The sequence below is a fragment of the Barbatula barbatula genome (genome assembly GCF_947034865.1).
Source record: "Barbatula barbatula genome assembly, chromosome: 24".
NCBI classification, from domain to species: domain Eukaryota; kingdom Metazoa; phylum Chordata; class Actinopteri; order Cypriniformes; family Nemacheilidae; genus Barbatula; species Barbatula barbatula.
The window spans coordinates 15,668,119-15,683,909 of NC_136787.1; the positions used below are offsets into that span (position 1 = coordinate 15,668,119).

Below are 15,791 nucleotides of genomic sequence, written 5' to 3' on the forward strand. Positions count from 1 at the left end.
TGAGGGAAGCATCATGCAACATATGCAATAAAAACAAACAATTAAAGTGGTTAAAAAAATAACTGTTACACGCAGACAAATGATGTTAATCACTTAAGAATAATAAAATATAAAACACGTACACACACAAATACATGCCAGCTGTTCCTAGAAGCCAAAAAACTAAATGGATATAATGTCATATGACTGGAAAGGCTCTACTGACTCTAGGTGGACAGAAGTAAAAATACACTTGCTACAACAGAAAGTGTTTTTTGCAGTGTGTGCATGGAACACACATCTCTTACAAAGCTTACACAGCTTTTATTCTCTGTAATACAATCACACAGATATTGGCATTGCTTTACACTCAGAAGCAGCTGGTAGTTTTACCTTTGGTGGCCCCAGCGGCACCCAGATGATATATAGCCCCTAAAATCAGCCAAACTGTTCTCTGTTCTTCAATGGAGATGCCGAGGACCTTCATGGCTGCTTGTAGCTTAGTGAACTGTTGAGCGTCTTTCTGCTTGTCCTCAGGCTGCACAACCAAAAAAGACATAATGCAAGTGTGAAGAATAGTTTTGTCATTTTATGATCGCAAGAGTGTACAGTGCATCCAACCTTGGAGTGAGGATGAAGCCCAAATACGCTGTTCTCAGCAAAGTGATTGAAGTGAAGTTCAGTCCTGCAGGAGTTAAATATTACATTATTTGATCAGTCCGAAACCTTTTCAAAACCATCAAAAAAGACCAGGCTCATGTATTTTAACAGGCTGGTAGACCTTATCTCCAGGAAGGAAAACTTTTTGTGTTGTTTTGATGATTCTCTATGAATATTGCTCTTATGGAAAAAATGAATGTAACACAAAAATTGTCCATAAAATTTAAATAACAGAAACTAAAAGTTAAGCAATAATACATTTTTCAATAATGTAGTTTTACTAACTTTTAAAGTATGTATGCGATTATTGGTGTCACAATATACTGGTACTGTATGGTCAATAATCGTGATGGGATTATGCTAACAAAACTCAACTCAACTCAACTACTAATGGATGCTGTGTCTCACTCACTTTAGAGATGCATCTGCTCCTGCCATCAGAAAGTAAAACACATTGAAGCTCAACTCCGCCTCTGGTCGTCTGGTCACCCTGAACCTCTCCAGCAACATGGTCTGAATAAAAGACGGAAACTCATTGGAAACACGCCCATTAATCCCCTCATGAATACTCACGAGTGATCACTGGGCCTACCTGAACGGATGCAGAGGCCACCTGCCCCGCCTGGTCAAAGTCCAGAGATACAATGTGTGAAAAGCGACTGGCGTTCCCGTTCATGGCCGTGCTGCAGTTCCCGAACGCTTCCAGGACCGTGTAGACCGCCTGCCATTTCTCAGCTGTGGGGACAGAGTGTTCACAACATTACAGCCTGATACAGGCAAAAAAACTCACAGATAAAAATCTCTCTCTCTAACTAAACAAATCACCTGAATAGACTTTCCCACTGCCTGTAGCGATGGTGACCAGGTACTGCAGCAGATGCTGGCAGCTGGCGGACTTTCCACTGCCGCTCCTCCCCAGCATCACGATAGTCTGGTCCTGCCGCGTGGTCAACAGCTGACGATAGGCAGACTGGGCAATGGCGAAGATGTGAGGAGCCGTTTCTTCTTTGCGACATCCCTTAAACATCTGCATCACCTGAGAAAGACAACAGACCATCTCAATTCTTTAAAAACACAGAAGTGAGTTTAGGACCCTTGTGTAGGGTTTGTACCTTCTCCGAGTACATGGCAGGAGTGCTAAGGGGGTTGATCACCAGCAGGTTGGGTCCGGCGTAGGTGTGAATAAGGTTTCCGCCATAGCGCTGACGCAGACTGTGAAGGATGCTGGACTCGTTGAGGTAGAGAAGAGAGGAGAGATCTTCCACTCTATCGTACGATAGAGGATTCGCCTGACAGACAGGAGTCCCAGTAAACACACAAACTCATAAAATCTTACTTGCTTAAGATTAAAGTGTCTACCAAATGCGGAAATGTTAACGTGACTTCACCCACCTTTTCCACATCATCCTCATCAACCTCCAGCAATGTCCCATCATGCTCCAGTCTGATTTTCACTTTGCCCTCTGGAAGAGACCCCACCTCGGTCTTGAGTTGTGTTGCTACACAAACAAAATGAAAAAACAGAGTTTATAGACCAAATCTGTGGTAAGCAAGCATGTCTAAGCAACATGCAACCTAAGTAAATTGGACACAAAGTTTTGGTTTGAAATATTTTATGAACTAATTTGACAAATTCATAGGCGTAATCTGCGGGTGGGACATGTACCCACCACTTTCTGGAAGAAATTAAGAAATGCTTGCGGATGGTGTGTATTGTATAGGGGCCATTAACATCTCAAACTCGTGGAAAACGCAGGATGTACCGCTGTCTCACCATCTCACGTTGCTCACACTCGAAGACAGAGAGCCGTGACTTCAGAAACGCGATCGGTATAAAAATGCGTGCATCATCCACACTATGCTTATGCATCCAGTGTCCAAGCTCGAAAACACGTAAACCAATGAACAAGTGACGTTTTTAGTCATAGGAATAAACTGTTTTTAAATGTAATGCACCGCAACTGCCAAGTGCCCTTCCCCAAATGACAGTTTGGGAACCACATACTGTAAGAGCTGGAGTTGAAAAGTGGAGTAACCAATGGACGGACCGCCCCCTATATATGATAAATATTCCCAACGAGTCATAACAGAAACAATTTATAAACTGTTGTTTTTATCATCTGTGTCCCCACCACTTTTCAAAACAAAGTTACGCCGTTGCGCAAATTAAAACCTGAATCAACTGTACCAGAGATCCGTGTAGCAGTTATTCTTCATTTTAAATAAACTGTGTGTTGGGAGTGGAATGTAGAACTTTGTATTGTAATATATACAGTATACTGACAATATACTAACCCAAAGAGAAGCCATCTTTATGGACTAGCCAGACTTTCTCAGTGTTGTACCAGGCCTTCTCTGCCACAAGCTGCTCTTCTGTCTTGACCTGCCGCAGAAACAGAGAAAAAAGTCAAACACACACACACAGTCATCTTACTGAAATATCTCTTAAGGTATGTTTGAGGGCCACAGAGATGAAAACAAATAATGTCAGCAACATTATGTCTAGTGACACTTTATTTTACTTTGATTTAGATGAAATACACTGATATGAAACTGAACACCACATGCAAAAACAATTTGAGATGCATACATAAAAATCCATCCATTCTACAAACATCTCCACAATAAAACAGCTGCAGCAATGTAACACATCTACACATCAATATCCAACGTAAAATAAGACGGAACACCAATACTGACCAGAGAACTGAACTGAAGCCTATACACCAACTATGGACTGATACAAACACGCTTCACAAGACACAAACGTCAACAAACAGTAACACATAAAACAAAAATTTCACTGAGACAGAATGGAAAAAACTAGGAACCTAGGAACACAGAATTTCAGACAGGCAGAGCAGTGGGCAGACCTTAGATAAACTGGCAGCTTCATGGGCAGCCTGCAGGATTGCCACAGGATCCTCAGGTGCTTTAGCCTGATGATGGCCAGAGAAAACCAAGAGAGCAGGACATCAATTTGTGTCATAAATATATACTGTGAATCCTCACAGTGCAAATACAGATAGATGCAGGTAATAACTAGGAAGAACGAAAGAACGAAGGTGTTGGTTACAGGTGTTTTTTCTGCAGTAATGTTCTGTTCTGGATGTTGTGGTTTCTCTGGGTTAGGCATCACTTGTGGACCCTACAGATGGAGTCAAACAGGCTCAGTGATAGACAAAGTGAATGTAATCGGGATTTTCATCTGAATGTCTGTATCACACAAGGCTTGGTTGTTACGAGACACACACCTGTTGGTTTGCAGCAAAGGAACTTTGGGATGTAAGTTTCCCGGCAGGAGCAGCAGAAGGTTTTGTTAGCCCCTTTACCTTTACACACACCGCACATAAAGTGTCAATATGCTTGCATGAAAACATACCAACACGAACAAACCAACCATGAACTACACGACCACTTTAGAAAGATCTAAGATGAGCAGCAATCCCTCAAAACCACCTCACGTGCAATGAAACCATGAAGCAATGAATCCTGAATCACCTGACAGCCAGTACAACACCAAAAATTTTTATGTCCAAATTCACGTGATCCACGCTCATGCAATATTAGCAGGCAGAGGGTTTAAAAGGAGAACCCAACACTTTAAAAATGATCTTGACAATCATCAGGAGTTATCTATAAAGGTTATATGTTAGGATGCATCAGTTTAATGGAGTTAAAGTAAGTCAAACATTCAATAACTGACGTGAAAATTTTTAGTTCTCATCTTGTCTTTGCAGATTTTGTTTTCCACTGACAACACTGACCAAACGTGCCTTTAAAAATCATCCATCAGAAACATGCGGTCTGTACCTCTGGCTTTCTAACAGCCGTGATCCGTGGAGCAGGAATAAAACCTGCAGGGGGCGCAAGTGGGTCGACTTTGGGCTTGGGGATAAACCCTGCCACCGGGGCAAACGGGTCTCGCTTTGGGGGTGGCAAGAATCCTGCCGGCGGTGCCAGGGGATCAGGTTTGGGCGTGGCTAGTGTGGAAGGGTTGGGTTTGGGAGGTGGGATGAACCCAGGAGGCGGAGCCAATGGGTCAGGCTTAATGGCTGTTTTTGAACCAGAAGGAGGGCTCAAAGAATGTGGCTTTGGAGGCAGAAAGCCGGAAGGAGGGGCAAGAGGGTCAGCTTTAGAAGCAGATGGACTAGACACGGCACTAGGGGTGGATGGTTTGGGTTCTTCTTTTGGCTCCTCACTTTCAACATTCCTTTGTTGGCTTTCCACCTGTGTGTCTTTGGGTTCGGCAGCCCTCACACGCGAGCGATGTTCTTTCGTTCTCGCACGACCCATAAGGCTGGTGAGCCCGACGGAGATGTCGTCTCCTGCATTCCCGGCGCTGCCGGCTTGCAGGGTGCGACTTGCTTCAGGAACTGAAGTGGCTATTGAAGGCTTTTCTTCTGTCTTCTGTACAACCCTCTGTGCCAAATTTACCCCTCTTCTTGCAAACGGGTCGGACTCCAAAGTGCCGTTACGCTTATTTGTGGAACCGCTGCTTCTCTGGTCTACGATCGGAGAACGCTGTTTATTTGGTGCCTCCGGAGACTCAGGACCTCTCCGTGGCTCGGTTGCGCCACATACTGCTACTTCAAATGCCTGACTTGTGCTGTTCTCACTGTCCGACTGTTCAAATGACCCAGAACACACAGATGACAACAGAAAATAAGAAATATGAATATAGATAACCTTTCTGGCTTCCACACACAAAAAAATGAACTTCCAAAAAGATGACAGATATCCGAGGGGTGCTGTTCTGAATATCAGATTCTCTCGTACACAGCAGCAGTTCTAAACACACTAAATACTTAAAGTTTACATGAAAAAATATTTAATTCGCTTCTTTCGCATGAGCAGGTACTGTAAAGATCTTTTCTTAGCACACTAAGGCGTACATTGACAGTTATTAAGGCCACTGCAGTGCACTGCTGGCTCAAAGCCCTAAAACACAACTCTGCAAGAGCATCCACGTGGACCCTGCACTCCCACATACAAACCTTACACAAACCGACTTATATCTTTATCAGCAAAGTTAACGAAGCAAAGGAGACAGACCTTCATGTCTATCCTGAAGGTGATGATACTGGTGCTCTTCCAGCTGTGCACAGCATCCCTTGTGCAACCGTAAGCCACAGAGGCGCTCTGAGAGTGACGGACCGGCCTCCAGACCGGGAACTCCATGATGACTTGCAAACCTCGCACGTTTGCTTCGGACACACATACACACACAAACATCTTCAGCTCAGCATCCTTCTCACTGTCTTTTTCCCCCTCAGCTGCCCCTCCCACTACAGCCGTGATAGAAAGGAGAGGCCAGAGCATGATGTCATCAGGCCCGCCCACTGGAGTAAGCGTCAGTACAGCTCCACACACCAACATCCAAGTATATAATTCTCACCTTCATGATTCTCTTAGTAAGCTTAAATTCTTAGTCCACATTTGAGAATTTGATGTTTGTCTGAATGAATTTTTTATTTTCCTAGTAACTTTATCTGCAAAGCTTGATTTCATCTGAATTAAGAGGCGTTCTTTAAACATCAGATGTCCGGAAGATAAAGACACAAATGCAAATTTCTCACTAACACTATCTGAAAGATCATGCTATGTCATGCATTCTGACTTTACATTGTTGAACGTGTTGGCTTCTCATGCCTTAACATGGTCAACTTGTTGAAAAGCAAGTTGGACGTATGACGCAGTATTTCTGTACTTGATAAACTCCCACAGCACTCAAACTTGTTTCGGAAAGCTTTTTTTTAATTCTGGATCCCTGTGTCATCACTGGGATCCTATTCCTTTTACTATCCATTCTCCCGGAAAAGCACGGCAAGGCGAAAGAAAGAGTCCGCTTATCATCAAGATTATCTGCGCTGCGTCACGATGGGCTGCGCTGCAGATCGTACTCTTGCGATAGTGAAGTTTAGGTGTGTCTGTTCACTGCATTTTTCCAGGAAATAATCGTACAGCTGTATCTCTCTTTTATAAAGTGTATCAAACGAGATACAACGCAATACTACTGTATAGGTGCTCAAGATGAATATGAGATTGGCAGAAACTGCCTGTGATATGCGATCTTTAATAATTCCTGATGCTATATGAAAACACAACGCATGTATTTAGAAGTTAAACCACACACCACAGTAACAACTGCTCTGCTGACTGCTGGGACACGTGAGCTAGTCTGATCTCAGATCAGACACCCATCTGAAATCTGAGCACCAAAAACGCCACTCAAACACTTACACTGGAGCTTTTTGCACTCGGTACATTTTCATCTTTCACCTGTAAGAAGGCAGATGCAGACAATAATACATTTAAACAAGAGTTCAGATCCTCTGGGGTATTCTGATGGAAGTGACCTTTGACCTCCCTGAATAATCCACTTTGTCATTATCACAAACAAAAGGCCAATTGAACTAATACTGTGATGTATTTTTACTGAATGTGGACAAATCATTTCAAAACGCATGAATGTGAAGACAATAACTTCGGATAATTTGTACTTTCCTTTTTCTCCCAAAACGAGAAACGAGATGAGAATGCCATTGGAGGACAAACACCTCAGCAGGTAGAACCTACAAGTGATGAGAGTAAAGAAGAAGAGGAAAGAAGAGGACAGGACAAAGAAGAGGCAGTGGGGAAGATGGGAGGAGAGGGAGGCAGAGAGATCAGCAGGTCTTCTTAACCGAGGTTTGGGGTGTTAGGACTGGCGGTGTGAGTTGCTATGAGAGGACAAATAGGGATGAAGATTAGATCTGTTAGACGGTCAAAAAGATCACGACACCCACAAATATGGCACACCAGAAACAAGGCAGGATGACAAATGCCAAACCCTCCAAGGGTTTGATAGAGTATTCTGTGGTTTAAAAAAGAAGGAGTTTCACATGCCTAAAACGCATTACATTAAAAACTGTGTTTACTCAATCTGAAGGGAAAGTCTGACATTCCTTCTTCTTCGAAACACAAAAGGAGATACTTTGAAGAACGTTGGTAACCGAACAACACAATGCACCCCATTGATTTCCATTGCATGGACACAAAACCACTTTTCTCAAAATATCTTCTTTTGTGTCACAGAAGAAAGGGTGAACTATCCATTAAAGTTATAATTCACCCAAAGATTAAAATGATGTCATACTTTACAATGCGTCTACATGAACTACTACTTTAAACTTAAATCACATTGTATCTGAACATTCTTGGCTAAACTATAAACATGAAGAGAGAGCAGGCTTAGGAAACAAGAAACAACCTGCCTCAAACACAGCAGTACATTGCATAATAGTGGGGCTGGTTTTCCAATCACACAAAACAACACTTCAAATTAGTAAATCAAGCTTCTGAGACAAAAAAAACTATTGGCAAAGCTCGTTTAATGCAAAACAAGCATTGTTAAAGTGAAAGCGTGGGGTCAGGATGACTGCAGATTCTAACTAAGCTTTCAAGACAAGCCAGAACATTCACTATAAATAGAGCAAATGTGAAGAGGCCTCACTGGGAAGAAACCAGCACACACACAAATGTCTGTCCAACGGCTCTCACTGATACCTGTCAAACACAAAGTGGACACGCCAAATCCCCCGTCAGGTAAAGCAGGTGGTCAGGTAGTCATCCATGAGTAAACCAACTCAACGCGAGGCAAAACAGCGCAACAGAGAAGTTGAGCAGCAGAGTGGGGTGGGCAACAGCTGCTGCTGGACACCGAGGTTATAAATAACCACGTGCCGCCAGTGCGCCCCCACCCAAAACACACACACTTGTCGCATTTCACTGTTACTGACAAATGAGGATCAACCACATGAACTTGCCTCTAAAAGGTATTATGCACTCATACTTTAGACACAAGCACAAACGTAATCTTAACAGGGAAGACAGAAAACTGAAAAGAAAATGATGCTGTTCCTATCATCCACCAGAGGGCAGTATGTGCACAACTCTTGTATGTGCACAAGTGATGTTTTATTTGCCAAGCTTAATTAGTTATGTTTGTAGAGTCAAACCACAAGCATTACTATTATAACCGCTCATAAATATGTTAAGTAATATGAACTCATCAGCTGTTGTTGCTACGGAGAGATGACTGTGAGGAGGTGAACAGATTTATCATTTTTGCCGGGTGAAATAAAACAACTAAACTGAGGGATGCGGGACATATCTAGAGACCAGGGGGCAAATTAAAAAAAACAATAAAAGTAGAAGAAACATTCTAAAGAGCTTCCTATAATTTGTCTTAAGAACAGTTTTGTGAATCCGGCCCCAGAACACAACATTTCATTTAAAATAACACTTTGACCTGATTTATTCACCCTTGTGTCATTCAGACTTGTAAAGACCGAATAAGATATATTGAGAAATGTCTCTTGGCTGTTTTGTCCACACAGTGGAAGTCAATGGGTCAAAATATCTTCTTTTGTGTCTGCAGAAGAAAGCAATAAGTTACACAGGTTTGAAATGACATGAGAATGAATAAATGATGAAAGTAATTCAACTATTACTGTAAAACCATAAACAAATCCCCAACAGATAACATCCCACCAATATAACCCAAAATATAGTTTAAAATAATTTATTAGCATTTCTGGGATGGTTTCTATTTGATATCAGCAGAGAAGCACCCACTTACATCTTAGAAACAACATTTAATGGCACGTTTTTACACCAATGACATTACAAAATGTAAAAATCTAGTTTCATTTGCAGCTTGATTTACTCTACTAACACACACAATACAATATCTATGGCCCATTATAACACAAACACACCATGAGGTTTTAAACACTAATATCATATCAGCTCTCCCATACAGCATAGAAATAGGTTGTGGTGACGTGGTGGGCTCCATAATCTGATTATCCCTCTTGTGCCGATGGATCTTCGAGTGGACTTTCTAGAAAGTACATTTCTAAGTGCCTGCTTTCACTAAACATAATTCAATGAGCAATATTCATATCTATAATACTAGACCATCAAAGTCTGACATGAATTCCATCAAACCTCTATAACATTGGTTTCTCAACGTCAGGCACTATGATTGGAGGGGTCGGGACTAAATGTTATATATTACACGTGCACGTGAACATATACAGACACACACCAAAATGTACAGTACCTGTGTGCTGAAGTATGGAGGAGGGTCTCCAAACAAGTGCATAATTTTACACAGTGGGAGGTCTAAAGGCTATTCAAGCCCCGCCCAGTAGCCTAACCGTTGCTATGGTTATGTGGTCATTGTAGCACCGCCCTCTTTTAAAGCATGGATGATTCTATTCTTGGCTGTTCTTGCTAATCCAATGTTTGCTTATACCCAGTGTTAATGCAGCACAAAAAAGTCCATATACTGCGTTTAAAGGGGTTCTTTTTTGTTCCCAAAATAATCTTTTAGTCTACGGCCCTTAAAATAACCAGTTATTTCAAATATTTTTCAAGCCAGTAGAAGCATCTTTCACCGAGTACTTTTTTCAACAGAATCACATACGGGATCTAAGGAATAATTGACGATGGGCTGCTCAATTATTAAAGAGTTAATGCACACCCGAGGTGGTAATGTGGCCAATACGAATTATTCCGCTAATAAAGAATGTGCCGCTGACGTCACGCCGTGTTAAACGATGGGTGTCGCGGCCATATTTGTAGGTCGCGGTGGCTCTTTTCTGCAAGTGAGCTCAGTTCAATGTTGTTCCGTTTCACTTGATTTATTCATATTTTCCACCGCTTCTTATCTTCTTCACACCGCTGTACGCAAAAGCAAGTTGAGAGCCGTAGTAAAACAAAACTTTTATTTTTTTCGTAGTAAAACAAAACAATCGCTAGTAAACAACCTCCGAAGATGGCGGCGCCGCACCAGCATGCAACGCGCCGTGACGTCGATTAACAAGCTCCATACCACGATTGCCGCACCACGAGACATTGTGCAAATGTTTAATTTCAATGTTTATCGTGTTGTCGTCTTTAAAACACTGGTGGTAGGACTACTTTCTAGCGCATCTCATTTCAAGTCTCCTTTAGAGCGAACGGACTCGGAAGCTTGAGCCACGTGGTGTGTGTGTGAGGCAGTGATAATACATTATTTATTCCTACGTATCTTCAGCAGTAAACAAATCACGCAAACTTTTGAAAAATTAGGTCTATCAAATATGTTTGTTATCAGTTATAAGCAACATGAAGAGGAAAACGAACCAGTATGCTATCAGTGTTTATTAATGCAATTTGTTTGTCTATTTATTTGATTTATTCTATGTATTTCTTGTTTTTGAAATGCTTTGTTTATTGAAACGAAATTGCATACAGTTTAACCTATAAACGTCAGATCAAGAGCAGGGTGCTGTGTACAGTGGTGGCCTGTAGGCTACACTATAACCTTTGTGTTGTTTAAACTTGGGGAAGTGATATGAAAATGTAATGCGGTCGGCAGACCTCGAACACCTCAACTGCAAGTTAATGCACAGAGACCTACCCATAGAACGCTTGTCAACCAGTCAGATTGAAGCCTTCAACATCCCCGCAGTATAATGTTGTTTATGAAACCATACAGCCTGATAAAGAACATTTTGTGTCATTTTTCAGAGCGTGCACGCTCCTTAACAATGATATAGAGTATTGGACAGTTGGTGACGGATCTAAGCACGGCAGCCTATGAACTTGAGAGCCACTGACTTTGAGGAAATTGTATACATATCAACACTGATGTCAATCAGACGTAGAAATCTAGATCAGGGTTTTATTGTTCAGAGATAGCAGGTGCTCTTATGTCATTGAATGCTTGTGGCCGTGTGCCATTAGTATGTCAGGTATTTGTCCAGTGAAGACGTGAGGCACTTGTGATTTTTCTTAACATGTTTTGAATGCTCGTGCTGATGGTTACCAGATAAACTGGTTTCAGCTGCATTTCTGTGAAAATGACAACACTTATGAAGACACTGTATCACTCTCACACCCTATCCGGTCCTCTTAACCGTGGGATTGGTCTCCTACTGAATGAATCTGTGTGCTTTTATCAGGCTTTTGTGCCTGTGACTGTTGGGAACTATGATGCTCTTAAGGACAGAGAGGTACTGGATGAACTTGATTTAAAGGGCCATATCATGGAAAAGCTTATTTGCTCTTTTAAAATGAGGCGTACTGTAACATGTGAAACAAAGCTCACTAATCTGCAAAAAACCTCCCTTGTTTATATTTCAACACCTATTCAGTTTTCATAAGCGTGACCCGCCCCGATGATTTATAATGGACTATGGTACAAAAGTCAACGTTGGAAATCTAAGATTCAAAATCTATTTAACCTTGCTTATAATCTGAACGTTTGAAGATTTCGAAGAAAAAATTAAAACAAAGAAAGGTTTAGGTCACTGTTCAGATAAGCACATTTGTGTCATGTTGACTCTTTGATCTGAAAAGTCAGGTTTCATTGCTTCTATTAAAGCACACAAAATGTTCTTTGAAATATTTTCAGGTCATGCTGGAATGACACATTTATTTAGATTGTAATGCAAAAAAAAATTGAAAAGTATTAGATTAGTAAATGTTGTAAAATGGCCCTTTAAATCTGAGGTTGGCGTTTGTATAACATTACGCATTAAGAGAACTACAATGCATTTCACAATGCAATTCATAAACAGTCAATCATCCTCTTTAGCCAGCATGCCTCTTTTCTTAATCCCCCATTGTGTTTTTGGAGAAACTGTCCTGTACGATTTTTGGGGGGCTCGGCGGCTCTCTTTTAGGGGTCATGGCAGCCTGCAGACTGTGAATGTCCTCTAACTGCTCCGAAACAACCCGCCAGTGACTGCCTCAATTAGATTAGATTATGTAATGGATTAATTTGGCTGCACATCATCCACTGAATACAGGAAGTGTCTGTCCACTGTCATCAATGTCTGTATGCCCTTCATCTCTGTTATGTATCCCTTTTTGTCTCGACTTTTTCCTGGCTGGTGACCCAGAATTCTTTCTAAGGCTGTCAGTTTCCCACAAGGGCTCATTTGAAGAAGTCGGCCCTGGGCAGCGGGCAGACTCGACCCTCCACGGGTGTCTAGGAAGTGGCTTCAGTTCAAGCCAGAGGCCGATGATCAGCCTGATTTGGATTGCCAGGTTGGATCTGAAGCACAGTGCAATACCCAGTTGATGTTTTTGAGCTGATTTGCACTGGTATTTGGCAGTGGGACTGTGCAAAGCTGTGTTTAGCAGGTTTTCAGCTCTGGCTGAGAGCATTTTGGCAGTTGGCACAGAAAGGTTTCTATCTCTACCAGTACATGAATAACTTTTCACCCAAATGTCGTTTAAAAATTTCTGTGGAACACGAGGAGATATTTTGAGAAATGTATTGGTGGTTTGGCGTCCATACCATAGAAATCAATGGGGTCAATGTTGTTAGGTTACCAACATTCTTCAAAATATCTTCTTTTATGTTCTACAGAAGAAAGAAAGTCTTACAGGTTTGGAATGACATGAGGATGACATTAGAATATAGCACATTTTTTGCCATACCTTGACATACATATTGCTTTTTGTTTTAAAGAATAAAATGACATAAAATGTTATTATTTACTCACTATTTTGATTTCTACATTTAGCATGTGACACATTGTAATCTGTCTCTTACAAACATGCGCTTTCCTCAGTCATAATGTAAATGTTATGGAAATCACTGCACGAGAGAAGCAGCGAGACCAGACATGCTGCTGTTATCTGTCCGCAGGGCAACGCCCTCCGGATGTTTTTGAGAGAAACATCTGTTTTTATGCATCTTTGTGCAACACTGTACAAGCAGGTCTTTAAATCGGTCTGTAGTTAGATAGTTGTTCCACCTTCTGTCGTACCGGTGATGCCCTGGCCTTTATTATAAACAGGGCTGTGACATACTTTATACTTTTAATCAAGTCATTTACAATATTTTATCATATTAAACAAGCCTATGAATCTGTATCTGTAACATTTGTCCACATTATCTAAAGTTGTTGTAACTTCCATGTAAGTAAGAACACATAAGCTGCCTTACAACCCACAGAAATCAGTTTTCAATTGAGTTTGTAAAACCGTCAGAGGAACTAAAGGCTGTTTACAGGACGTGTTTCTGTATTGGAAAATGCATCTTGAGACCCCTGTGTTCATTGGAAATGAAGGCCTTATACAACACATTCATTTCAACAAGTAACACATCCAGCCGTCCACAGTGGCACACTTTAGATTTTTGTAGAAACTGAATCTTTATATAGAGTAAGTGCTTCTAGGCCAATCCCAAATATGTCAGGTCTTTTTCTGTATCTCGAGTGAGAATGCTTTAAAGTGGGACAGTAAAAACCCCAGCGGGACTCCTGCCCCCCACAACCTGGGCCCAGTAGGCAGGCTAGATATCTCCTACCACTGTCATAATGACATCATTAAACTAAAACTGAAGACATTGAACAACATTTTAAATCATTTTACTGTGTATACCAATATTATTAATATTCTTATTAATAACCAATATTATTAATATTGGGTATTAGTGTTTTTGAAAAGGTACCGAGTGAAATGCCCCAGATTTTGCGAAGTGATGTGTTCTCATTTCTTACTGTTGTCCAGGCATATTTGCCAGAGGCAAAATCTAGGGCGCATAAATGTTACTATATGATTAAGGCCACGATTATGCAACCAGGGGTCTGTCTAAAATATGTACAATTTTTGGTCACATTTTATATGTTGACATTAGTTAAGACAACAGCTAACATGAAAAAACTAAACTTTAACTACGTTTAGATAATGGTCATGTATTTCATAAGGTAAACTAAAATAAACACAGCGTATTTATATTATCCACATTAAAAATGCTGTAAAACCAATCTTACTGTATGCGCGTCATCAAATCGTATTTACAAAATATTTAAAATCATAATAACTAATTGCATAAGCATATAACATTGTAAAGGTCCTTTAAAGCAAGTCAGAGGACTCCTGACTAAAAATACAGGCATTATAAAAGCTCTTTACCGCAACGTCACACAAGAACCATCTCTAGTTCCCCAGAGAATCATTTATACAAACCATTTATACTTATTAGAACTTATAAGTACCATTCTTTCTTTTTTATAATCTAAATAACCTTTTTCCACAACAAATATGTTAAAGATTCTATATGGCCGAAAAAGTTTCTTTTATGGCATTGTGAAGCACATTTTTTCAAGTAATTGACTTAATTGTATAATTGTAATATCTACCCAAAGCTATTTTGCCTTACTTTACACCTAGTAACACATAAAAGGTCCAGTCCCACATGGTGGTGTTCTTAAAAAACACACAGACTTTGACACTGATATTTCTCTGGTTATCCATTAGCAGAAAGAGCAGAGATCTGTCCACACACACACCCATTCAAACATAAGCAAACCACCACTACAACAGGTTTAGCTGGAGTGATCACTGACTCAGACCAGCGCTGGGATCATGTGACCCAAACTCCTTTAATTGGCTTGACCAAAACGTGACTTCACATAGGTATCTGGTTCTGTGTTAAGCTTGATCAAACGAAAATGATAGGGTTTAGACGTCACAGACTATTTGAGAATGTTATTGTAAAATTCTGTAATTTAGCCAGGACATAATTAAATCAGAATCAATTAAATTCACACTTTAAAAAACAACTAGTAGGATTCAATTAATTATAAGTGTTTGTTTGCGTTAGTTTTGCGCAGTTTTTAAAGTTTTTGAACACATTTTGTAAATCCAACGATATGTTTTTTACAATGCAGTTTAAGAAAAAAAAGGGGAATCCTCACTGTCTCAGTCAAACATATTATTTATATTTTAGCAAAATCTTATATCCAACACAACCATGATTTAAGTCAATTGAAGTTTGTTTTCTCCATTATTTGCTCAAATGTCAAGCACTCATGCAAGTGTTACCATTGTGTCTTTCTACGCGAGTTTGCAGCATGCGCTTTATGAGACAATGGCAGCTGAAGTCTTGAAATAGCAGAAGAACCGTGATGACAGACTATTCAATGAACAATCAGAGCTGGCGCCACACGTCGCCTCAACCCAAACTATCTGACCTTATGATTTATATCATCAAAGACATTTTAATATCATTTTAATATCCATTACAAAAACAGTGCCAAAACCAAAATGTGCAAAAATAGGACCAGGAAACAGACCAGAGGAATTACTCCTGATTTGTT

The 15,791-nt window shown here is 40.6% G+C and overlaps 1 protein-coding gene across 3 annotated transcripts in view; it reads right to left on the minus strand.

Moving 5' to 3' along the window:
• myo18aa (myosin XVIIIAa) overlaps positions 1-15,791 on the minus strand; it is a 37,535-nt gene that overhangs the window by 18,865 nt on the left and 2,879 nt on the right. For all 3 annotated transcript variants that reach the window (XM_079448014.1, XM_079448013.1, XM_079448015.1), the window contains exons 3-10: positions 2,935-3,022; positions 2,032-2,138; positions 1,752-1,928; positions 1,465-1,675; positions 1,232-1,374; positions 1,052-1,152; positions 601-664; positions 373-517 (exon numbers count right to left, since the gene is read on the minus strand). In XM_079448014.1, coding sequence (XP_079304140.1) covers positions 373-517; positions 601-664; positions 1,052-1,152; positions 1,232-1,374; positions 1,465-1,675; positions 1,752-1,928; positions 2,032-2,138; positions 2,935-3,022 — 1,036 coding nt within the window. The remainder of the gene's footprint in view (positions 1-372; positions 518-600; positions 665-1,051; positions 1,153-1,231; positions 1,375-1,464; positions 1,676-1,751; positions 1,929-2,031; positions 2,139-2,934; positions 3,023-15,791) is intronic.